We start from the raw sequence: 27,340 nt of genomic DNA on the forward strand, positions 1-27,340 counted from the left end.
GGTCTCAATTGAAATGTACCCAAACAGCAGACACATCCAAGGCAGAAACACACTCGACCACCACAACACACCACAAACCACAAGACACACAGTTCACCTGCACAGTGTACCCCTCAACCTATGCCCCTAAGGCAAAACAGTTTGCCCAATACACTAATCATAAGTGACTTGATAATAAGGCACACTGATGTCCCACTCACTAGATTGAATAAGGAGAAGGTAACAGTCAGCTGTCTATCAGGTGCCAAAATCCGACACATAACACACGCACTGTCACTCCACAACAAGTACGACTCTGTCACTGTCCATGTGGGTGTGAATAACCTGAGACGCACTTCCCTGGACTACATGAAGAGAGACATGGAGGAGCTCTCGGATTATGTGGTCCAGGCAGGTATGACCCTAGCCCTGAGCAGTATCCTACCATCACACAGAATACCATCACAGTACAAGCAGAAAATGATGGACTTCAACAATTGGCTAAGTTTCTGGTTTCATTCTAAGGGGATCCAGTATCTCTCTGCTTGGGATGACGTGACTGACTGACCTTGATGCTTTGCTAGAGATGGCCTGCATCTGTCAACCCTGGGTTTCCGGATACTGGCTAAGGCTCTTGTTATCCCTAAAGTGCCTTTTTTAGGCAGTGTTCCAAAGAGCAAATTACCACAGCAACAAAAGTGGCTAACATCATGGCACCCATGTCACTGGAAAATAGATGCATGTCTGCCAAACCATACACCAATGCACTATACGAACACGTACATAAATGCATGGAACTCATCATACCCAAAAGAACAAAGACGCACTCCTCCAAAAAAAAAAAGGAAGCCAATCTTGTGGTCCTCTGCCATTAATAAACTCTACAACAGAAGGAAAAAACTGTTGTAGAAAACGATGAAGTCCCAAGACTGGAAAAACTCCCTTATTTGCCTCAACAAAAAGTTAAGATCCTTTATCAAAACCTCTCAAGCCAGCTATGAAGGCAGAATTGCGGCAGACACTAAAAACAAACACAAAGCCTTCTACAGTTATATCAAGAATCTCCATGGCAATACCCAGGTTTGCTCTGAGTTACTGCACAATGGTACCTCCTATACTGAGCCAACAGATATTGCCAACATACTGGCAGATACAGTGCCAACTTTACCCCCCCCCCCAAAGGACTGAGCACAATGCCAGAGAAATGCCAGGCACCTAACATTACTGCAGCACAGGTTAAAGCTGCATTGTCCAAGGCCAAGAATACAGCTTCCATGGGACCCGACCATATCCCTGGATGTCTTCTTCATGAACTACAAAGTGAACTGGCATCACATCTGTGTGCCCTGTTCAATCACAGCCTCGCCTCAGGCTTTGTCCCTATCGAATGGTGTACTGCTACAGTCATCCCTCTCCATAAAGGGGGAGTGACTACAGACCCTGGGAATTATCACTCCCATTAGCCTGATGAGTCTGATATGTAAGGCTATGGAGCACATCATCATGGACCTAATTAACAAGGATATAGGGAATCTCCAAACTCTAGATCCCACACAATTTGGTTCTGCAAAAGGTAGATCATGCCCGCTCAACCTTGTTGACTTTGAGTCAGTCACTAGAGCTATGGATGAGGGCAAGGCAGTTCATACAGCCTACCTCGATCTGGCCAAGGCCTTTGATATCATTCCCCACTCAGGAATTATTGATAAACTCACAAAAATAGGCATCAACCCCTATATCACTAGGTGGGTTGCAAATTGGCTTACAGATATAACCCAAAGTGTGAAAGCAGCGGACTCCAAGTCAGACTGCCGACCAGTCACGAGAGGAGTCCCACAGGATCAGTCCTGGGTCCAATCCTGTTTGGCATCTACTTCTCAGAAGTCCAGACCAACACAGAGGGACTTTGGCTGACCAGGTTCGCAGATGACTGCAAGCTGGGAGCCATTATTAACTCCCCAAGTGATGTAGACATCCTACAGAAAGGCCTCACTGAGACCAAGGACTGGTGTTGAAACCATGGCCTTAAGCTTAATGCCAAAAAATGCATAGTCATCCCCTTTGGGAAAAACTCAGTGCCCACTAATTACCACATCGATGAGAGCCTACTGAACACTGAAGGCATTATAAGAGATCTGGGAACAAAGGTTGACAGCAACCTCTCCTTCGACCACCACATTGTCACTGTGGTCAGAAAGTCATTCTGTGTGGAACATCTTATTACCAAGAATTTTGCATCCAGGAAGAAAGAGGTCATCATCTCTCTCTCTCTCTACTCTTCCCTCATTAGGCCAGAGTATAATGCCCCATTTGGCATGTACCTCACTAGACACATGCAACAGCTGGAAAGGCCACAAAAGTACCTCACGAAGAGGATCCTAGGCCTTAAACACATGTCCTACATGGACAGACTCAAAAATCTCCAGCTATTCTCTCTCGCATATCGTCTACTAAGAGGCAATCTGTTTGACTTACAAAGCCATGTCTGACCAGCTCTGTTAGAAATGCTACAGCTAATGAAATTCCAATCCCTCCACACCACACGCTCCAGAGACTTCAACCTCATTACCACAATCAACAGAACATGGATGGAGGGGCAGGTTCATAACCCAGAGACTGCCCATGCTCTGGAATAGACTTACCATACATGTCAAGCAGCGCACCTCACTGTCTCTTTTCAAGAGAAATCTTGATGAGTGGATGAGAAATAGAAAGTTCACCTCGGGGATCACTCCAGTGGCTCTACTTCACAGAGGCACTGGGAACGAACGTGTCACGATGCCAGGGCACTTCTATGGGCTAGGCTTGTAAAGGCTCCAGGGCCATTAGCCTAGTACACACTCTCAATCTGGAAAATCAAAAATCTGGACAAAGGCCTATGGAAAATAGGTACAAACATACATGCTGTTTAACATAAAATTTGCATACATAATTATGTAGCCACACTCACTTCAATGGAATTGTGGGATACCAACTTTCAAACGGAAACTGAAGAACAGACAACCAAAATATGGCCGCAGCCCAGAAACTACAGTAAATTATTTTTCTTTTTTTTTGAAATGTGTGGCAATGATGTTCACTGGGAAGGGAGATGATGATTAACCTTAGGATTTTGTTTTTGGTGACTTGCAGTATGTGGGTTTTGTGGTAAAAGTACGAGATTTAATGGTAGGCAATATTCTAATCTTAGCAGCAGAATATTATAGTTTGCTAGGACATCCAAAAGTCATTCTCCATGGCCTACTAATCAGCAGCATGGCTTGGGTTTGTGCTGCCCGGGGCTGTCTGAGTTTGCCACCCAGCCCCTCCCCCCCCACAAAATCATGGTCAAATGGGGTTCCCATACACAGCCTTCCCCCTGCATCCATTCCAACTTCCCATTACTTGGCTATTTTCCCCATATACCATAAACACTGTAATGTGTGTACTGCTTTACGTCTACAATGATTTGGATTTCATTTAAAACTTTTATTTTACATTTTATAGCATAAAGACTACTAGACATCTGCTAAACAAAGCCATACAGTCTCAAAATGAAAACAGACTTAGCATTAAAACTTCTCTGCCCTTGAAACTCATATTCAAAGAAATGCATTTGGTCAGTGGTGGATAAAGATCATCTTTGGGCTGTTTTCAAATCATAGGCTCCTTGCACAAGAAACATGCATGTGTTCTTTGATACACCTTCTGAATTGTATTAAATTACATTCCTTGTATAATACAGCACACTTGTTACAGTGCGTTTTAAATTTATTGGTTTGAACATTTTTCCAGTAAGCAATGAAACAAAATGCATGAACCACTAATGACAAAACTGCCCAATTCAGAACATTTCCATCATAAAAGTCTACTCAAACTTCTACAATCCACCAGTATCAGTAAATATGCACAATCTCTGCAGAAGTAAAATTCATCTGAATAATTCCACATTAACGGGATCTGTAACGTCTGTAACTAATGAAAAGTTTGCTGCTACCAAACAACTTAATATTTCATGGTTTCATCTACACAAAGTAAAGCAGCAATAACAGCCATAAATGAAGCAGCAATAAGACACACACACACACACATACACACACATACACACGGCGGTAAATGAAGCAGCAATAAGTAAATGAAAGCACAATTTCAAATGTAGCATACTCCTGCTTCTAAGCACACTGCCGTTAAAAAGAAATGTAGCAAACTGCTGTTTCTCCTATTATCTCCGACACAAAACATTAGACTGTTAAGGGATAGCATATTGGTTTCAAATGGGTTCCAAATTCTCTTTTAGAACATCATTTGGAGTAACAATTAATAGGAGTTTGGATAGTAAGTTGCTGCATAAACAGTTCAGCAGGCATTTGGTACAAATTTTATTTTTTAGTTCATTGCTTAGTCAACTATCTGTACCCGCCCTATCTTTTCAAATATTTCTTCTTAAAACAAGATATTACTATTCTTATTTTTATTATAATCTGTTCGGCAATGAACAAGGGAATTAAAGGAACCAAGCATATAGTCATTTACCAGGTTTCTTTGCCAGTTGTTTATGTTTCTTTGTCTCTTGCTTTGAAACATTTTTTATTTATTTTATTTATTTATTCTGTAGCCACCTTTAAAAAAATACATTTTCAACTAGATGAGCACATTTTGAAAACAATCACTAGATTCTGCAATGCTGGCATAGTGTCATGCAAGGGTACAATTTGCAATATTGTATTAATTTGAATTTATTAAGGCAAAAAGTAATGGTTTCCACCAGGAAGGACATAATACGAGAAGTAGAGTTTACATTATTCCAGCGCACATTTTAAATATCCCCGAAATGTTAAGAACGTCCATTATAGAAATGGAATATACACAAGGCTCAATGCATGTATCACAGTCTCACAGATTATTTCTAGAGTGACTTATGCCATTTATAACATAGTCACATTACTGTTAACAAATATGACAGCTAAACGGTGCCTGTTTCTTTGTTTAAAAAGTGGTAGTGCAAGAAAGGACATAGACTTAATTGTGGAACAGGTATATCGATTGCCTTATATTCAGTCAACCTACTGCCCCCGGTAGTTTCATTGTTTTTAAATAACATTCTCCTGCTGCAGCGTACGTGCATAGAGCTTTGACTAATGGTTAACTTGTTTTAGGGTATTATGCAGTCCTTCAAATGTACTCTTCTCCATTCAAAAAGATTTTATTTATGACATTATTGGCATGCAATAAGTACATGAAAGCACAGCTGTCAGTTCCTGCAGCTGGTTGTAAATGAAGCAGCACACACAGACTCAGTACAAATGAAATTAAATAAAAGCTTTAAGCAAACTCCTGCTTCTAAGCACACTAGTACACAGATTTGTTAGCATGAGTCCTGCCGTTTAAGTAAAAGATTGTTTATACGCCTGAAGTGCAGTTTCTCCTGCTTAAAGCCATTTTTTACCTGGAGTTGCCACCAAGCTGTTAGTGCGCATCTGCCTGCAGGCTGCAGACCGTCAGATGTTAAATAAGTAAAGTGGGAAACAAACCAGAAGTTAAATAAGGAAAGCTGAGCCAAGCCGGGGAACAAAGCTGTCTCTGCAGAAGCTGATGTCATCGCACACTCCTGGATGATGTCGGGAATAAAAAAAAGAAAATCGGAAATTAATGGGGCCATGTGGGAATTTGTGGTACCCCAATATTTTGCCAAAAAAAAAAGTTTTTTGCCAAGGAATTTGGTACGATTAAGACCTAGGAACCTATGTACCAGCCCTAAAGTTAAAAGGTCACAGCCAAAAGAACAGTCCCAAACCAGCTCACTTTAAGAAAAGGAATGGAAAGACCTGAAACTCCCATAAACTTTGGACTGCAGCATGCACAGATAGAGGAAGCAAACAATGGCTGCTGGAAGGATGACAGAACAATGTCAATGACCAGTAAAGTCCCAGGTCTTCAGGACAGCCTAGGACTTGGATTTATTTATTTATTTTGCCGAAGGGGTGGGACAATGGATATGTCCCAACAATCATCCAGTCCTGTGGAAAAAAACACCAAGACTGCAAACAGTATCAGTATAACAAACCCAGCTGCATGCATGCCTACAAGCTGTAATAGACTGGTAACGTGGGCAAGCTGGACAGATCAGAAACCTTGGGTATTGTGGGTTACTTGCAGCAACTAGGCATAACTTATTTATCTAAGTTCTTTACAAGAATACAAAAACAAGCTGCATCCAATTATTGTAAGTAACAGTCTCCAAACAGGCTTCCATCAAGCTCACAATAAACTCCCATTACAAGAAGCAAAATACAAAAACATTCCTAAAACTCCCCTTTCCAAAACAATATCTCTGTTATTTTTGTTAGAAAAATAAGATACTCAAACTAGGAAAAAGATGTTACCACAAGCTACTGGCACAGAAAAAAACATTTCTTGTAAAAATGTACATTGTTTACAACATTCATTCACACTACATAAAACAAACAAAGCAGTCTACATTTCTTCCCCACCAGTCAGGTACTACATCTAACAGTTTGCCCTCATGGGAACCCAACAGGCAGTAAAAAGGGATAAGCTATGGCCCACTTTTTTATTTTATTTATTCACACTTTGTTGACTGAGTTAATCCCTCTTGGAATTGGAATCAATACTGGTTAGAGAAAATCTGACCATGGAAGTTAACAGCTTGAATAATTAGTTCAACTTGCTTGCTGTTTATTTTCACCCCAAGGTAAGCCAAAAGAATATTTCAAACAGTTTACCGTCTAAATGTATAAGATAGTAAAGTCTCCACTTCCCAAGAAACTCTCTCGCTTATCCAAATGAGTTGCAGCAAAATGCGAGTTTTCTCTCTGCATGCTCTGTATGTCACCACTGCCACGTCTTGTGACTACATGTGTCTGAATACACTGTGCCAGGTATAAGTTAGAATTGTTTACAGGAAGTTGTCTGCAGCACTTTTAGGAACAAAGGTATGTGCTTCAACTGAACAATAAGGTGAACTGAAGACTCAGAGGCCTACCTTTCAGGTGAAAGACAACAGCATTTCACACGAGAAATTCAGGTGTGTTGAATTTTAAGTACTAAAATAAAAATATTCTTAAGGTGCTTTGGACCACTAACATGTTAGATGTGGTGAAGAGTGGAATGTGAGAAAACAGCTGGGCACAATGAATTCTGACACACTCCAAATAGGATGCAGAAGCTCAGAGTACCTAAATACTAGGGTACAGAAAAGTGACAATATTGTTTAAATGGATAGAACAGAAATGTATGACAAGAACCTTCACTAAAACAGAAAAATAGGACCGTAGGCAAAGATTACTTACAACAATAGACGCAATTCTGTTTAAACTGCTTTCAAATATACACAAGCAGGGCAATTCTTGATTATGCTACTTTTGTTTCAATTACTTCAGCATGCTACAAAGTAAGCACTGCCACCACGGGTAATGCGTGAACAGTCTGAGGGTCTTGGATTCATGAACGAGACCACCAGTTCGATCTGGCCTGATACAATGCTCTACAACTCTCCTGCCTTTTTCTCTCCTTATGGTCATAATGGCACAGCATGACACTGAAGAGATTTTGATGTGCCTATGGTCTTTTAGTAGTTAGCTGGCCTCCATCTAAGCTAACTCAAATACTTCTTGGGCATCTTCTGTGGGTTAGATTAGCAATTCTATACAGCGTACTTCAGTTCCAAACATATTATGTACTATGTCCAGCATGCTGGAAACACTGACTGCTGCACTGCAGTGACTCCTACTGCACTGGAATTCCACGATGGTGAACAAAAATTAAAAACGTGAGCTTAAAATAAGGAACCATACCAAAGAGAGGACGATTTTACTATACACAGTGAGGAGCTGTGATAAGAACAGGAGGGAATGGCTTACAACTGGGAGGAGGTCAAAATGGCTGAAAAAGAGAGGATAAGGTTCTTCTAAACAGCAAGTCTTAGTAATTACTCCTGCTGAAAGAATATGTTAGTAAAATGCAATACAAAAGATAACAGCTAACATAACACATTTTTAACAGGTAATTATTTTTCATGCACAACTCTCAAAAGCAAAGTTGTCAATTAATGGTATATGCCTTGAGAAGTACAAGTTCTTGAAACAAATTATGACAGACTTTACATTTTACAGTGTGTGGCATTTTACATTCTAAATTGGTCCTAGGCATGTGTGTGCATGTATGTGCCTTCTGTGGAAGGTTGGGTGCTGGGCTGGCAACAACACCATAAAACTCCATTGCCAATCATGAGCAGACAGGTGATCCGCTGTGGCGACCCCTAACCAGGAAAAGACGAAAGAAGAAGCAGCTTTGAATTTTAATTACTTGTTTATCCCACTTTACTTTTTTTTATTAGGAGTTGATTCTCTGAAGAAAAATAATAGGTTCATAGGTTGGTACTGGGCTATCTGCCCGAAGGCATATATTAGCCCAGCCACGTTGTGTGGTATTCACCGCCCCTTTAGTAGTTCCCTAGACCCTTGTACTAGCAGCTAATACCCTTGGCCCCTATCTAGTAGTGCAGTTGGTGTGATCCCCGGTGTGAACTTTCCGTTACCCATCCACTCATCAAGGTTCCTCTTGAAGAGTGATAGTGAGGGACTCTGTCTTATGTAGATCGGGACACTGTTCCATAGTAAGGGAAGTCTCTGCGAAGAGAATCTATCCCTCCAGCATGTTCTATTCATTGTTGTGTTGAGGTTTATATCCCTTGAGCGTGTAGCTCGAGTAGATTTGGTTTTGCTAAGATGGAGCATGTTCAACAATTCTGGGTTGGACATGGCTCTGTACGTTAGACAGAGATCGCCTCTGAGAAAGCGGTATGCAACAGAGAACAGTCTTAGCTTTTTCAATCGTGCTGCATAGGGCAACTGTTTGAGGCCAGTAATCCTCTTGGTTAGGTACCTTTGTGGTCTCTGCAGCTGCTGGAGATGTCTAGCCAGGTACATTCCAATTGGTGCATTGTACTCAATAATGGGTCTGATGAGGGAAGAGTAGAGGGGCACCATTACATCCTTAGATCTTGATGCGAACCCTTTCATGATCAGATGGGTCACATAGGAGTTTCTAACCACTTTGGCAACATGGTTATCAAAGGAAAGCTAACTATCTACTTGGGTCCCTAGATCCCTTATTTCTTCTTCAGAGTTCAGAGGATTACCTCCTATGTTGTAGTTTGCGGGTACTCTGTTTTTTCCAAAGGGGATTACTACGCATTTTTTTGCATTTAGCTTGAGACCATGCATCAGTCTCATTTAGGCCCTTCTGTAGGATCTCCATGTCGGCCGGAGACTCTATTATAGCACCCAGTTTGCAGTCGTCCGCAAAGTTAGTCAGCCACAGCTCTTCCGTGCTTGCCTGTACTTCTGAGAAGTATATGCCAAACAGGAGGGACTCCAGGACAGAGCCCTGAGGCACACCACTCGTTACTGGTCTGGATTCGGACATAGATCCCACTACTCTTACTTTATGGGATCTGTCTGAGAGCCAGTTTGCGATCCATCTTGTGACATAAGGGTTTATGCCCAGGCTGGTGAGCTTATCAATAATACCTGAATGGGGAATGGTGTCAAATGCTTTAGCAAGGTCAAGGTAAGCCGTGGGTACCTCCTTTCCCTTATCTATAGCCTGAGTAACTGTCTCAAAGAAATCCACCAGGTTCAGGAGGCATGATCTGCCCTTGAAGCCGAACTGTGTGGGGTCCAGCGACTGGAGGTTCCCAATCTCTCCATTTATGAGTTCCATAACGATTCGCTCCATAGCCTTACAGATCAGACTGGTCAGGCTTATTGGTCGGTAGTTGTCAGGGTAATGGGGGATACGTCTGTTTTTTCTCAGCAGGTTACACTCAGCTGAAGCTGCAACTGGTTTGATGACCTTAGATCATCTGCTTGAAGACTGGGTAAATATATTCATCCAATGTTTATTTTATTTTTCTGTTGTAGACTTCCCTTTTTTAACCTTGTCATGCCAAGTCTTGCTGCGACTTAACTGTCATGCTGCTTAGCTTTCATCACAAAAACAGTGCAATAAAATAATATTATGATGACTTTTCATGCATACGATTTTTTTTCACTTAAATTTTACATAGCGGTACAAGTGGACCTCAAATCAAACTTGAAAAAAGGACACAGCTGCATTTAAAAAGATTACACTGTGGGACTCAGTACTGCACTCTACACCAAAACTACATTTTTAGGAAACTGGGGTGGCTGCGCTACTGAGGGTGCCGCCCTTTGGATAAGACAAAGCCACATCTGCCTGACTTGGTACTAACTCAGGTGGATGTAAAAGATCCCAAAGAACTTATTTGGGGGGGGGGGGGGGGTCGAAGTTCACCGGCCATAGATAAATTTCACCTAGTCAGTATGAATACCACCTCTGGTCTTCCCTGAACAGAGATCACTGGTCTAGTGGGACTAACCCAGTCAACAAATCATAATAAAATACACAATTATTCGGCAACTGTATTGTATTTAAGGACGTAGTGAACCGAAACAGATGGGGCTGCAGGGAAGCAGTATGGATGGCTGCAATGAAAACTACTTCTGTTTCTATCCATACAGTTTTGAATTAACAATGGTTTTTCTAGGGTAATCGGGGTCCAGCTTTCTGCCATTTAAGTTGCAAGTTGAACCCAAAGGAAATTCTTCCTGCCTTATACCAGTGGCCAGGTCACACCATGTATGTGTGCAAGTTCACAGTACAAGGTCAACACTCGGTACTATTGCTTTGGTGTATGAAAGAGGACAGCATGTCAGCAAACAGTTACTAATGAGCACATGTATTGAGCTTAACAGGCAGTAAAGTACAGTCGTGCAAGTTTTACTTACCTGTAACAGGAGATGTTTGTAAAACCCACTGACTTACTGGCATATGGATGCAGTACCCTGCTACCTTCCTCTGGCAGTCTGTCAAATTTCAAAGTCCCTCCTACTGCCTGTATGTGGGTGTAATGGCCAATCAACTGGCAGCACAGTGACTGCCTTTCAGACCCATAGTCAGAACCCTTTAGTTTCTAGGGTCCAGCAGGAACAGAAGATGAAAATCCAAGCTTTGTGAATACCTACAGCCCCAAACCAAAACGCAGACACCAGTGAAGGCCATTAAGCATAATTCCATAGTAACTCCAACACCAAACAATGTACAAAATAAAAAAAAAAAAGTATGGTGGGTGGGTACTGCCAGTACGGAAGTGTGTAAAATGGAGTATTTAACTACTCTACAAAGATCTAACAACTAACATTTATTTATTTATTTTATTTATTTTACATTTGTTGACCGGGCTAGTCCAACTGGATACATGTCCATTTCAGTGAGGCCGGGAAAACTCCAAAGATCATGGTTACAAAAAAAACATAACACAAACAATAACAACAAATAAACAAGGCAATACGTAAGCAAAGCAAGAGCAAGAACGTAGTAGTTAATAATATATAAATGGGTACAGACTTTGAAATGAACAGAAGAACTAAAGAACTAGTGTGGTGATAGGTTATAGGAGTTGAGAGCTTGTAGAGGCAAGGCTTGTAAGGCAGAGACAGGAAGGGGAGTTCTGGATTTAGTCTGGATTAGAGCAAGGGGGGAAACCATCAGGAGGACTCAGGAGAATTCAGAGGTGGTCCAGAGAGGGAGAGCTATTTGGACAAAGTGGAAGGCTATTCCAGAATTTGCCAATAGAAATGGAATATGCATAGTTGGAGTTGGTTGAGTTTGAGAATATTAGGCATTTCTCCAATCTAGTGTGACAAGTTTAGGCAGTGATGTATGTGTGTAGTAATGGGCCAAGTATGAATGAATCTGGCATGATGATAGGTAGTTTAAGTTTATTGAGCCTCTCTCTGAGGAAGGAGAAATATCGGGAGAGCATAAAAGGTGTGGGAGAGGGTGGAGTACAGGCAATTGTTAGTTTGGTATACGGTTAGTGAAGGTTTTATTCTTACATTTATCTATACATTTGTTTTTTGACTTTTTTTGATGATTAGATTGGTTACATGCATAAATTTGAATTGAGTAGTTATAGTCTATAGCCCCAGTGGGAGACGGGGGAGGTGGGGTAGAGATTATGGAGGACACGTGGAAGGTTGACGTGGAAGTGGGGTGTTGGGAGTCTGGGATCGGGTGGGTGGTGTGGGGTTGGGTGGGAGTAATTTGGTTTTGGATGGTTTTGTAGGAGGAGTTTAAGTTCCATGAACCATTTTACCGAAAAGAGCGGAGTGGTTTGGGGTTGTTGATTTATGAGAGAGGCAAGAGAGTCAGAGCAGATATGGGTATATTTCTGCATATGGAATTTAGGAAATGAGAGGATGAGAGAGTGTAGACCGTTTATAAAGATGGAGGGACAGATTGGTGGTTGACCATGTCGAGAGGCATTGATAGGTCTAGAAAAAGCGCAGAGGAGATAAGTTTTGTTGTTGCGTTGTGGTTGACAGGAGTCAACAGGAGAGAGAGAGAGTAACATAAAACCCACTGGTGGAATCCTAACCTTAACAGGGTATATATCAAAAGAAAAAAATCCTGTACAAAATCAGAAACAGCAACTCTCAGAGACAAGAGCCCTCTGATTCAATTATAGAAGAAACTGAGAGATCTAATAATGTCCAACAAGGCCAATTATGGGGTCAGGATAGCCTCTCAGGCTAAGAACAATCACAAAATCTTCAGTTATGTCAGCAACCTTAAAGGTAGCACACAAAAGTGTGTAGAACTAGTGGTAAATGGCGCAACATTCACTGGCCAGAATGACATAGCATATCTAGATGATAAACTTAACTGTAATTTCACCCCCTACTCCTCCTCCCCCCCCCCCCCACTAGCCCTGTGAAATCTCTTCTAACACACCACAACTATCAATAGGGAGCAGGTCCTGACGGCACTTACCAAGGTGAAAACCACTGTTTCACTGCGCCCAGACAAATTTCTCAGTTTCCTCCTAAATAGCCTAATACATGACCTAGTAGGACACCACTTGAGGCATTCCAACTGCAGCCTCAAAAGAGTGAATGGAGGGCTGCAATGGTCATCCCTCTTCACAAGGGTGGACCATCGACAATGCCCAGGAACTACAGACCAATCAATATGATAAGTTTAATATGCAAACTTGTGGAACAAGTTACCATGAAAATGATAAAGGACACTGGCAACCTGCAGATATGGGACCCATCCCACTTTGGCTTTATTAAGGGAAGGTCTTCCCTACTCAACCTAGTAGACTTTGAAAGAGTCACCAAGGCCATGGATGAGGGAAAAATGGTACACACTACCTACCTCGACCTGCCCAAGGTGCTCAATACAATACCACACTCAGCCATTTTTATCAAGTGGAGTTTATTTTTGGTTTTAGATTTGGGCTTACTTCTGGTAGGTATGGCAGCATCAATGCAGCCATTTACCTGTTTGTACAGAGTCACTGGGAATTCTGAACAGGTAGATGTGTTCTCAGGGTTTGGGAGAGCTCTGAACTTTGACAAACTATCACTTAATAGGATGTAGTTTTCTTTAGAGTAGTTTCTAAATGTTACAGGTTTACTTGGGTTTATTGGGTTGATTTTTATTTCAAAGAAAACAGTTTTGTGGTCTGAAGACATGACACAGGGAGGGTGCAATGTTCTCCCATGTTGGTGAGCCTAGTTCCAGAATCTTTGATCCTCTGGTTGGAGCACACCATCTGGAGCAGGTGTTGATGTTGCCAGAGTCCAGGAAACTGGTTGGGGGGATGGCAGAATGGTTAAGGTGTTTACCTTGCAGACACAAGGTGCAAGGTTTGATTCTCACATGGGGTAATTGGCTAGACTTAAAATGACCAGCAAAGGCAATAAGCCTAGTACTAATCTATGAACCTATTAAACACCATGCCTGTGAATTAGAGGAAATGTATGTTTCCCAGTCTGTACGGGGGTAGCAGGTTTCCCAGTCTGTACGGGGGTAGCAGGTTTCCCAGTCTGTACGGGGGTAGCAGGATTCCCAGTCTGTACGGGGGTAGCAGGTTTCCCAGTCTGTACGGGGGTAGCAGGTTTCCCAGTCTGTACGGGGGTAGCAGGTTTCCCAGTCTGTACGGGGGTAGCAGGTTTCCCAGTCTGTACGAGGGTAGTTAAAGTTTCTCATGAATACGATATTTAGTTGTATGGTGAGTAGCTCTAGTAGGTTGAATATGGTATTTGGTTGGATGGCGAGAAGCTCTAGTAGGTTGAATACTGTATTTGGTTGGATGGTGAGAAGCTCTAGTAGGTGGAATACGGTATTTGGTTGGATGGTGAGCAGCTTTAGTAGATTGAGAATTGTATTTGGTTGGATGGTGCGCAGCTCTAGTGGGATGAATACGGTATTTGGTTGGATGGTGATCAGCTCTAGTACGTCTAGGTAAGAGCGGTGAGCTTTGGCAGTCACAGAGGGTGACCAGTAGCTGACCAGGACATGGTAAGGAACCTTGTCTATGGAGACTTGGACATGGTAAACTCTAAGGTATCATCCTCTTTAAGAAAGTTGGAGTTGAATTTGTTGCTAATGTATAATGAGGCACCTCCCACTTTAGCCCCTGTCTGTGCTGCTGTTGGCCTAAATGTACGGAAGGCACTGTAGCCTTGTACCACCAGAGTACTATTTTGTGGCTTTAAACCAAGTCTTGGTAACAGCACAGATGTCTACATTCTCCAGAGTGAGTTGAGTTTGTAGGGTGCAAAGATTTTTTTTAAGCTCCTGGCATTGATCAGTAACGTATTAATGTTACTCTGATTTTTTGCTTCTATGTTGGTAGCTTTGTCATTTTAAAACTGCCTACAAAAGGCTCTAAGGGTGGTGGACAACATTTTAGTCAATATCCAAAAGCCTGTGGGGAACAAATGCAGTACATCCTTAACAAAGCAACGTGGTCAGTTAACCAACACCCCCCCCCCCCATGCTGACTGATATTGGACCCCCCCAGAGTGACAGACAATTATTAAAATCAGTCATATTCTGTTCATACTGTGGCATCATCTATGGTGAAGGTAGAATGCTGCTCAGTGCAAGGCACATACCTGTCTGACACATACTCAGAGACCCCCATAACATCTCTTCATACAGTCCAGTGAGGTACGTCTCAGTTCATTCCACCCACATGGACTATAATATAATCATATTTGGTACCTGTGGTGCAGTGACTTGAGTATACACGTGATACTGCAGATCCTAACTCCAGACAGGTAATTAACCATTATATTCTTTCTCCAGCCTGGTGAGAGGGGCAGCTGCCTGTCATAAGACAGAATCCCCTAGGACAACACTACTGGGTAAACTATTTGGTTGTCTTATGCGCTTTGTTCTTTGGGAATCATTGTGCAGGGTTAGTTGTTACTTTTGTCGTGTGCTTTAGTGATCACTGAGGATAGGTGTTGCCATTTCAAGGCTTAGGAGGTTTGAGGTTTGGGAATGTTTATTTTAAGTGCTTCAGCATAAGAAAATATATCTGCATGGTGAGGGGTATGTGATAATGATGCAGTATGTGTTTTTCACAACCTTGTTTGAGAGACTCCTGCCTCCAAGGAAGGTATGTACATCTCTCGCATTCACTGTTAGTTTACTTAAGGATTAAAAAGCTTGTCTCAGTACATAAGACAACTGCACATTGTTTCAGGATGCCCACATCTACAAAGCTGGGCACAGAGAGAATACGAAAGTTCATATCCATGTTGTCAGGACCTGCATTAGGGTTAGGCTATTATGGTTTAGGGACTTGGTTTTACAAGGGTAACCCGAGTGGTGTTTAGGGTTAACTTTAGATGTTTAAATAGTACTATGATCTGGTATTAGTATTGTTCAATGTAGCACTAGCTGCCCTAAGCTAAGATTTGCACAAAGCCTTTCTGTGTTACAGCTTAAAGTCCTAAATATTAGCTTCATAGGTAAATTTTATAAACTACGCATTTACTACTATGCAAGGTACTGCAAACTCACCTAATTTACAAAAGACAGAAAAAAAAAGATGAAAATATACAATGCTCCTTTCATGAATTGTTTTATCAAAAGAAAAGAAGAAATTGAGGGATTTCTCTGGCAGACAAGCAGAGATGGGCACTAAATGTGTCTTAATGGATGTATACAGTAAGCCATCCTGAAGTAGCTCACACAAATATTTCAAGACCAGAACGATGTTGATGTCTAAGAATGCTATTGCCATTTATGCACCACTTAGAAAATCTCATCCAATTGTAAACATAAGATTTTCTGGCCTCCTTTAACACCTGCTACACATCCTCACAGAATAAGTACTTAAACCGAGTCAAGATAAAATCATCCAGGCTGTCAGTTGTAGTTGCTTCAAAATGGGGTGCACCAGTCACCCTGAGACTGTGTGAGCAAATCCAGAGTGTGAGGAAGTCTGTGGTAACTGTCCTTGGCCAATAGCATTACAAATGAAAACCAAGACTGCCTGGGCTAATGGGGGGCGGGGGGTCACCTCAATGATCTTTGGCATTTCTTTCTGAACTTTCAGAAGTACCTTTCAAATAAATGAAAAGGGTGGAAATGCATACAGGAACATTCTCATCCAAAGGAATGAGAATGCACCTGTCCTCCAAGCATGGCCGCAAGGATGTCTGGAACAGAATTTCTTTAAATGTCTGTTTTGGGAGGAGATTAACAGCTCTATTTGAGGCGCTTCCCACATCTGGACTAGATCCTGGAACATCTCTATTTTAAGCAGCTACTCAAGTGGGTCTGCCTTGTATCTGCTTAGTCTGTCAGCAGCAACAGTTTGCTCTGATGGGATGTATGCCTGAAGAGTCACAGAATGCTGTAAATGCAGGTCCCAGGCCATCACCGACAACCAGCACAGAGGGTATGACCTTGGTACCCCCATGTTTGGTGAGGTACCATCACTGTGGTGCTATCTATAACCACAAGAAGAGGACCAGAAGTCCATAAGAACTTTAAAGGCGTGTATTACAGCCAACATTTCCTTCATACTGATGTGCTTCTGTGTATCCTCGGGCCCCTAAGTGGCCTGCACTTACATTCCCATTAACATCACTTTGCATGCGAAGTCAGATGAATCTGTCTGGACAGAATGCACCAGAACAGGTGAAAAGAGAAATCCTGGATTAATACTGCACTGTGCTCTCCACCACTGCAACTCTCGCCTGATGAATGGCAGCACTGACAACTGGGATTCCAGGTAATGAAGGTGCTGGATCCAGGTAATGAAGGTGCTGGATTCCAGGTAATGAAGGTGCTGGATTCCAGGTAATGAAGGTGCTGGATACAACTATTTCAGACATACCATCAAATTTTCCTCATGTGGAGACAGGCCAGTGATACAAGAATCATGGACACCATCAGTCCTAGAATTTTTTAGGAATTTGCTTGCCAAGGCAGTGTTCCTCATGGAGAATTCCTGAAACACCAGCTGGTAAGAGAGGATCTTGTCTTTGGGAATACAGGGTGTCCTTTTGTATGTGTCAATTAAACACTCCAGGAAGACAAGTCTTTGCAAGGGTGACAAACACAACTTCAGAAGGTTCAGCTTGAACCCTAGCTGGGAGAGTAGGGTCGAGACTTTCTTTAGTGACTGCAAACACTTGGATACAGACTCTGCAAAGATCAGCAAATCGTCCAAGGAAGGAAAAATGTGAATGGCAAGAATCCAACAGTGGAGCACTACCAAAGCAAGACAACTGGTAAACACTTGAGGTGTAGTGGACTGCCCAAAGGGTAATACAGAAAACTGATGGCATAAACCAGACACAACAAATCTCAGACATCTCCTAAAGCAATGAGCAATAGGGATATGACTAAACTTTTAGTTATGTACTTACCATAACTTTAGATGTATGGGATCCATCTCGCCTACATTCTCTACAGATGGGTTCATATCCTTCAAATCCAGGGTCACCATGAAGCAGTGATCTGGCAAAAGAGGAAGCACTGTCGGAAGGGTGAACATCTTGAACTTGGGAGCCTTGACAAAAGTATTCATAAAGGGCAGGTCCAACACCGGTCTCCAAGACAGCTTTTTTTGTGAATCAGAAAAATTCTGGAGTAGAAAAATTGTATTCCTTCCGAAAGAACAAGTTCTATGATCCTGGAGTCCAATATTTGCCCCAAGTATAGGGAAGAGTAACAAAGTCTGGGCCAGCAAGTGAGGGGGAACCTCCCTGAACAGAGGCAGATGTTCCCTGCACTGCCACCTGTAACTTCTGTCAGTGATGCTGAGCACCCATTTTTGGAATCCACTGATGGCCAACCTGTCTAGATGAGACCCTAGGAGGGGGACAGAAGAAAAACACATGCCATACATACCTCAGCTAATCAGGAGAATACACTATTCAAGTGCAAAAAGAAAAAAAGGCAGAGGGAGTAAATTAAACTGAAAATGACTTCTTATCTAAGCTCAGTAGCTGAAGAGATATACAGTAAGGAGCAGTCTGCCTTTTTCTTTCAGCAACTGAATAGTATATTCTGCGGATTAGCTTGCTTTTTAAGGAGTGGAAAATTTATACACTTGGGAGATTTAGTTTACCTGCATTGTAAGCTTTATGCTGTTTATTTTAAGCTACTGGTTCTGTGCATATTTAACCCCTGTAATGTGTTTATGGCTACTGGTGAATATTTAGCTAAGTTTCTATACTAGGCAGTTTTGCTTCAGTTCGTCTCATTGTCTCATGCTTCCAGAGCTGTGAGACAATAGGGTATGTTACTTTCAGTGACTAAAAGTACTGCCTGGTGATTGGCCCATCACATCCACTGGCAGGCAGGAGAGGAGCTCTGAGCTTTGGTAGACTGCCAGAGGAGGGGTAACAAGACATTAGTACCCATATGCCAGTAAGGCAGTATATGTTTGTCAAACATTATGTCATATCCCTATTATTGCTCAATGAAAATTGACATTATTGGCATTCAGCTTATGTCCTCACCTTGCTGCTGTTACAGGTCCTGGCTCTGTCCTCCTGAACAGAGAAGGAGTATCGGAGCTGTCCTCCATATGATACACTGCCTTCTCTGCCTGGCGCAACCAATCCTGATGCATGCTGTCAATCATGCGATCTGCCTCATCAATAACCTAGATTTGTAGAAAAATAAATATAAAAATAATGCACTGCAATATCTGACCATATTTTACGTAATTTTACACACTGAAAAATGTTGCTAGCATACATCTGTAAGTCAGCACTCTAAACAAAAATAAGGCTTCCACAGCATTTAGCTAAACAAACTCACTAAAGCTTCAAAATGGTGAAGCAAACTTTAGGTAAATTACAACAGCAAAAAAAAATAAAAAATGAGAAAGTATTTGTTGCAGTGGGTAAGCCCCATATACCTTTAAAACTCACGCTGCTCATATAAACTAATTCTACAGTTGTACAACTACAGAGGAAAAAAGACCAAACAGTCTGAACCCATGCCAGATCATAAACAGAAATGCGCCCGTAATAATTACCTAAATGAAAAGCAACTAGGGAGTTCAAAAATCAGAACAGAAAGGCAAATTGAATCTTTTCTACTTTACAACTGAACAAATATAGGTTAACTGAAAATAAAGACGTCAGCACTCTCGCTTGTTTGGCAACATTACACACAGAATACAAAAGAACTCTGCAATTCCATCCATTTGATTACTGCCACATACTAAAAAAGTCATACAAACAGTACATATGCAATATTACAAAATATTTATACACTAACCTGCTTGGTAAGTATATTTAAGACCAGTAAGTTACAGAAATGTCTCATCTCATGAGGGATGCATTCACAAACCTAACAAGGACATCCAGTGGCAGTTCAGTCTCAGTTATTAACTCAGAGAAATATAACAGAAGACATGTATGGGGGGGCCTGGCTTGAGTTTGCAAGTTTTATTTACATACCATTAGGCTTGTTGTTCCTCGGTTTTACCTCATGATAAAGACATGAGGATGATTCTCTTCAATATACAGAGAGTAATTCAGCCTAGAAGAAATGCTCAGGACTGTATTTGATAGAATATAGTAGTACGTTATGCAGTACAACATGATAAAAGTATGCAAGGCCAATGCACACAAGTAAATGAAGAAATTACTTATTATAGCATTAACAGGTGGAAAAATAACAATACTTTAACATTCTGGGGCCATCTCTGTAAGTTGCACATTTATTCAATCAAAAGTATATATTATGGCACTAAACATTAAAATTTCTAAAAGTATGAATTTAGAGGTTGCAATTAGTCTAATTCAACTTAACAAAAACCTCTGACTCCAATTTCACATCAGGAGAAATGACAGATGCTCACCATCTCAGTCTGACCTCCTAAAGTTTGAGACAGTAATGAAAAGCTAAGGGCTAGTATCACCGTCATAATTTGTCCTAGCAAGGATCACCACATCTAAGGGCTAGCATCTCCATCATCTGCCCTAGCAAGGGTCACCAAAGCTCCTAAGGGCTAACATCACTGTCATCATTTGTCCTAGTAAGGGTCACCACATCTAAGGGCTAGCATCTCCATCATCTGCCCTAGCAATGGTTACCAAAGCTCCTAAGGGCTAGCATCACTGTCATCATTTGTTCTAGCAAGGGTCACCACATCTCCTAAGGGCATCAGTCATCATTCTATAAACTGCTTGCCCTAGCAAGGATCACCGTGGCTGCAGGATTGCAAGGGGGGGGGGTTTAGACCTTTCTCTCCTCAAAGAGGGTTTCTAGTTTATCCTTTGGGAATCCCCAAGTATTTCTAACAAAATTAATGATATAATCTCTCCGTGTCTAAGGTTTGCATCAGGACCTCCTCACCATGAGCTGAACTTTGTAAACTTCAAACAAAAAGCACCGAGACAGAAGTCACAAAAGATGCCCAAATCACCTAAACAGACTCCTGTTAATTTGGAAAGGTAGTGTCTGAGGTCCTCCCAGATTACCAAGCTCCTCAGTCCATCACAAACAGCGAGTCCAGCTATCCTACAATCACACTTTCCTTCATTATGGAAAGCTCAAGACCACAGGTGTGGGGGGTGAGTGACATCCTTAACACAGTCCACTAAAATGCCTGCAAGTACTGCAGTCTCTACACCAAAACAATGATCAATTTTCCAATACCTTCCTACTCTCACTAGTTAGTAAGATTCCCAGAATACTTGAACTTGTCTTCCTGACGCAGACGACTTAGCAGTTATAATCTTTATCTTAACTGCTTCAGACTTGGAAAATTCCTCCAAAATGGACTACTATGTACAAAGGACAGTATGTATAACCTCTCTCAGTATTGCTTCCTTCCAAACTTTCCATTGTCAAGGTACGAATGCCAGATCAGTCAATCTCCATGTTAAACTTGATTTACACATGTTTTATATTTACTGAACAAATCCCCAACATCTGTCAGATATACAAACTATGTTGGTTGACCATTTGCCATCAAGCAGAATAGCTGTGAGATTCATTTTTATGAATGTTCTTGTCACAGTTTATCTTGTGTAATTGTGATATCTGTATGACTGTTACAGCTATACTATATATATATATATATATATATAGATATATATATATATATATATATATATATATATATATATATATATATATATATATATGCCTACTTAAGCTACACCTTTATCTTGTATTCTTCCCTGACTTTCCTGAATGAAGATATACATGTCTACTGCATCTAAAAAAATTAAGGAAATCAAATGAAGGAATGAATAAGAGAATGTGTGTTATGTTACATCTCACTACTACAAAGTTCTTTAATGACCTACAACAACCTTCAGTCAGCAGTAGTAGTTTTTATTAAGTATGAATTTAGAGGCTGCAATTAGTCTAATTCAACTTAATAAAAACCTCCGACTCCGATTTCACATCAGGAGAAATGAAAGATACTTACCATCTCAGTCTGACCTCCTGAAGCAGATAAATATTAGGATGACCTCCTCTGATATCTCAGCATGGCACATTTCAAAAATCACTATGGCTTCTGTGCTCAGGGACATTACACACCTCCAGCAAGTATGTGCTGTGGCACTGTATGCTGGGAATGGAGGGAATACTCAGCCCCTGAGCTCCTCATATGCTAAGGAAGCACAAGATTGAAGAAACACAACATGCAAAAATATAAAATTACATAGATATGAAATTCACAGGAAAAGCCATCCAAAGAAAATGGATACAGAGGTTAACCAGAACACTGGGGGATGGAAAGGTATGAAGTACCCACTGGAGTCTGCCTTCAGACAGCTCAACTGACAGCGCAGAGTACAGATCTGTTATATCTGAATTAAGCCCTTGACAGAGGGCTTCAGTTGGAAATGATTGTAAACAGCACAAACAAAACCTCCCTTGGAGACAGAAGGCACAAGCATGACAAAGGCAAGAGGACAGAAGGCTAATACCTGAAGGAAACATATGCCAAGAGAAAAAAACTCACCGAATCATGGTTGAAGTAATACTTATTGAAAATGTGAATAGATAAACAAATCTCAGAACAATACCTACAGTAGAGTCCTTCTTGAAACAAGCAATGAAGCAGTAGGCTGTTAAAAAAGCATATTCCTATATGTAGTTAGAAATCTTCTAGTATAAGGGTTGCTTAGTCACCATTACTCTTTCTACAAGAAGGAAAGAAAATAAACCAAAACAGTGTTCCTCCAACTATATGCTCTACATGTAGAAAACATCAGGTATGATGGGATCTCTTCTCCCTTGAACTCTGCACCCTACAGAATTAAAAAATAACAACAAAAATGAATGGACCACTTTAAGGACAATTCCAAGAACACTTCTGAAAGGAAACATTGTGTAACCGTAAGAAATTCCTGACTTTGTGAAGGAACCAATAAGTGTTTAAAAGTAAAGGCCTGCACCACATTCATCTGTTAGACTGAGGTGAAAAGCATATTCCAACCAGTCTAGACAAAGGATGGGCAAAGATGCCACAATTCAACTTTGACTGGGAAAAGTGGTTCTTCAGAGGTGGGCATAGATGTACAAGCCCCTCAGATCTAATTAACAAAAAGGAGCTGAAAGAAAAAAAATGGTGGAGCAGCAATTAAATTATGAACAAACAGCACACAGACTAGGATAGGTTTGCAACAGTACCAGAACAAACTGAAGGAAGGGACTGTAAAGACATTATGAGAAAATGCCTCAGCAAATTATTTGGACTTTTTAATAATATTAGAATACAAACAGCACAGAGAATATACCAATATTGAGTCTGAGAATGAAGCCAAAACCTGCACCTAACTAAAGGCATATCAGCTAAAGGAGAGAATTTTATTTTGTGATGGAAGGGAGTAATCTTAAAAGGTTGGAGACATAAGGGTTTACATAGCTAATCACTTTTCATTACAGAACATGAACAAACAGGAATGCTTTCTGTATCCTGCTTTACTTCAAGTCTTCTAACCATTTGGATTAAAACCCTACATAGGTCCTCAACAGGTACAAGGACTGTCAAAGGGGAAAGAGCAGATGGAGCAAGAGACAGTGGTGAGGCATAATCCGCCAGTCAACAGGTGCAGAAAAGCCAATGATAGATACTTCAAGTGAGAGACTTCCTACAAACCCCTTTACTGTTTATCCAAAAGGAAATAGATAAAAAAACAAAATACACAAAAACATTTTTAAAAAAGTAGAAGCACCCCAAAAAAAATTCACTAAGAACAATGAATGAGAACACCATTTAAAAGGGATAAATGCTTATTTGGTAAAGTATGTGTCTTAAAATGTGAACTGCATTCTAAATGACTGCTTAAAGACACTGAAACCAAAGTACTAAATATAAAATAATAATTTGATTAATATAACTGTACTACAAGTATTGTGTCAAAATTGCATTTTAAAATAAAAATTTATATTTAACTTAATGGAGTTTCCCATACTGCATCTTCTTCTTCTTCTTTCGGCTTTTCCCGGTTAGGAGTCGCCACAGTGGATCACCTGTCCGCTCATGATTGACAGTAGAGTTTTATGGTGTCAAGTTGGCAGCCCATCGCCCAAGCTTCCACGAAAGGCACACACACGGACGCATGCACTCACTCACACCTAGGGCCAATTTAGTGTGTCCAATCCACCTACAGCATGTCTTTGGGACGTGGGAGGAAACCGGAGCACCCAACATGACCACAGGGAGGACATGCAGATTCCACATAGAAGGCACCCCAGCCAAGGATCGAACCAGAGAACCTCTTGCTGTGAGGCGACAATGCTATCTGCTGCACCACTATGGCCGCCCAGTTGCCTATACTGCATGATGTCTGGTAAAAGTCAAGGTTTTCAGACTGCAAACTATCTTTATGTTGCTTTGTGTAATAAAAGGTATTACGGCAGTGTGGAAGAGAAGAAGGGGAAATAAATGATCAAGGAATGAAAACATGAAATGATGGAAACCAACAGGCAATAGTGGAAAAAAATTAGTTTCAGTAATGCATGAGCTAGGACTAGGGATGCATGTAAAATTTATGAGACAATTATACTGACTAACAAGAGGCTAAGTAGCAAGATTTGCAAAAATAATGCACTGAAAATACTAACCAAGGGTAATTTGGTAAATGAAGGTGGTTGTTTGGTATGCACACTGGAAGGTATGTTAGAGCTCTGTAACTAATATTGAAAAAATAATTACAGCATTTTATTTTCTTGCTGTGTGCTCTTAAAAGGTAATTTACCTTCCTTATTATGATCAGCGATCGTGCTAGAGGGAGGAGTCGCTGTGCTCGGAAAGTAAAGTTTGAACTGTTAGCTACATCATCTGAAATATTTACTGAACCTCTTGCAAACACACGGACAGAAAGACAGCTTTAGAAAGAAAATGCTGCAAACATGAAACGGATCTGGGATTCATAATGGCTGTTATTCTACCAAACAGAATTTGAGTGATCAAAACGCTGGAACAAGTTTTACACATTTGGTTTACGGTGTCAGCTCTACAAATTTACAAAAAATATGCATATACTTAATATGCAGTTTATTTCTCTTTTTTAAATGATCAGGTTCATTTGAGACAATACTATAAAATAACATGAAGGAGCACAAATAATGATAAAAACAGGTTAAGAAAGACCGGTTTGTAACAGACAGGCACAGAATATAATTTAAGCAGAATAAAATGTCTTTACTATAACAGTTTGATTTACTGGTTTGGAATACACATAGACTTGTTGTTAAAGAAAAAAAAACAGAATGTATTGATCCATATTTACAACAGTAATGCACATGTAATAATGTTACAGGATACACATCTGAATCATGCAAGAAAATGAACATTTTGCAAAGAAATGTGGTAAGATAGGCACCTTTGCTGGAACAGAAAAAGGGTGAAAGAAAGCGGTCTTGACATTAATTAAAAAGGGCACAAGATTAAAAACTGAGGAACACATGAAGGACAGGCAGGGAAGACTTACAGTGGTGACAGGTTGTTGGCGCAGTGCACGAATTTCACTGGCTGCACTATACATTACACAAAAAGTAGTGAGATAGGATATGAAGAATATTACGGGAGATATTATAGCCTTTCATCAAGGATGTACGATAGTAGCAAGACAATGAAACACTACAGGAAAAAGAAAATGCCAGCGGAGGGTCAAGATAGAACACCAGCTGAGGGAAGATACTCTGAGAAATGTACGCATGTATTTGGGTTTACAGATGTAATGAAAATAAGGGAGAGAGACACGGAATAGACACATTTTCAGCAAAATATGGTTCTTGGCCAAGACTTGATATATACTACATAATGAAAGAATACAGTGGCATGGTCCGAACCATGGAAACACATCCATTGATAATGTGAGATCATACACCTATACAAATTAACAAAGTAAAACACATTCTACAGAAAAGGAAAAAGTTTAATGATTAGGTAGATAAAACTAACGGAAATGTTATTAGGTTTGAACCTAAGCAGTAAAGACCTTATAAAGAATTAGGACAATTGTAAACTGAAGGAAAGAAATGCGAGTTATAATAAAAGAAAATGAGATATGAAAGAGCCACAATACGTTATCTATGGGGGATAAAAAAGTAAAGGAAACAAATAAGTGCAACACAGACTACAGGGCAACTAAAAGAAGCCATCGCTGCAAGTGTATTTAGAAAACACGAATGAACAAATTTTTTGACAATAACCTTACAGCTCCCAAACTGCTGGTTCAATATCCATGGCAATAAAAGTTTGAAAGGATAAATAAAATCATGAATTATGAGAATGGCAGGGTACAAGCGGATCCAGGAAAAATTAAGAATGCAATACAGAATTACTACACAATATAAACAAAATGTACATGTTGAGAATAAGACACAGGAAATGGGAACACATTTTATATGATTACAACTTCAACAGTTAACAGAAACAGAAAGAAGTGTACTAACTTCACATGAAAAGGAAGCCGAAATGAAAGAAGCAATAACAAACTAGAAACCAGGAAAACCCCCTGGTAGTGATGGAATTCAAAGATGTGAGGAAAAAGCAGCAGCAAGAGATAATAAAAGTCTAGCCAGTACTGCCCTGGGTGGAGATGGACAGCTGCAACAACAGTGGCAGTTATATTAAAGGAGAGGAAAGATCCCCTTAATCCAGGGTTATATACATCTATTTCAGTTCTGAGTCATGGTTATAAAGTGTTTATGACAACTTTGGCAAAAACAATGACAAAGATATTGCCGAGAGCAACAGACCTGAATCAATGTGAATTTAAAGAAGGCAGGCAAACATCTGGCCTTTAACTGAACCCTTACAATTCACAAGGATGCAGAGGACCATAATGCACTAGCGTTATTAGGTCTGGATGATGAAAAAAGCATTAGACAGAGTGAACTGGGAATTTATGATAAGATCCCTTAAGGCATTTGCTTTTCCACAAACATGGACAATATCAATATTTAATACCTAACCTACAGAGGATATCAAGCAAGGGTGAAGTATGGCAGTGAGCTATACAAAGTGTTCAGTCTTACAAGAAACACTAAGGAAGTTGCGCTTTTTCACCATTACTGTTACCCAGAGACACAAGACAAACATAAATGGAAAAATACCGATGACGACGGGCAAAAAACTGGAGGACAGTAGCAAGCTCCAGATGAACTGGCTATGGAACTGTATAGGGGTTTAAATAATATGGTATCTCTCCAAGAACAAAACCTTGCTTGTGGTAGCATTCATTATGTGCCAGCAGTCAGAATTGTAGTATTTCTATATAGATGGGTTTTGTATTAACTGGGTGAGAATGTGTTCATGACTGGTATATGTATTACAGTTAAAATTTGCATCTCCTAAAATATAAAACTGTTACTTACCAGTGAAAAATTTACTTACAAGAACAAAGACTGGAAGAGATGCACAGAAAGATGAAGAAAGCAGGGGTGTACAAGTTGCACTACCTAGAAAAGTAGATATTCACATTCCTCACTGCTGCAACAGCCTTTAGGCTAGAAGAGTTGTTTCCCC

General features: G+C 40.6%; 1 protein-coding gene across 1 annotated transcript in view; it reads right to left on the reverse strand.

The window, feature by feature from the left end:
• Window positions 1-27,340, reverse strand: part of DDX51 (DEAD-box helicase 51) — a 523,171-nt gene that overhangs the window by 239,564 nt on the left and 256,267 nt on the right. The window contains exon 9 of the mRNA XM_044068677.1: window positions 18,846-18,991. Within this exon, the coding sequence (XP_043924612.1) occupies window positions 18,846-18,991 (146 nt within the window). The remainder of the gene's footprint in view (window positions 1-18,845; window positions 18,992-27,340) is intronic.

This window comes from Protopterus annectens, chromosome 4.part0 (assembly GCF_019279795.1).
Source record: "Protopterus annectens isolate FY-2018-M chromosome 4.part0, PAN1.0, whole genome shotgun sequence".
Taxonomy (NCBI): Eukaryota; Metazoa; Chordata; order Ceratodontiformes; family Protopteridae; genus Protopterus; species Protopterus annectens.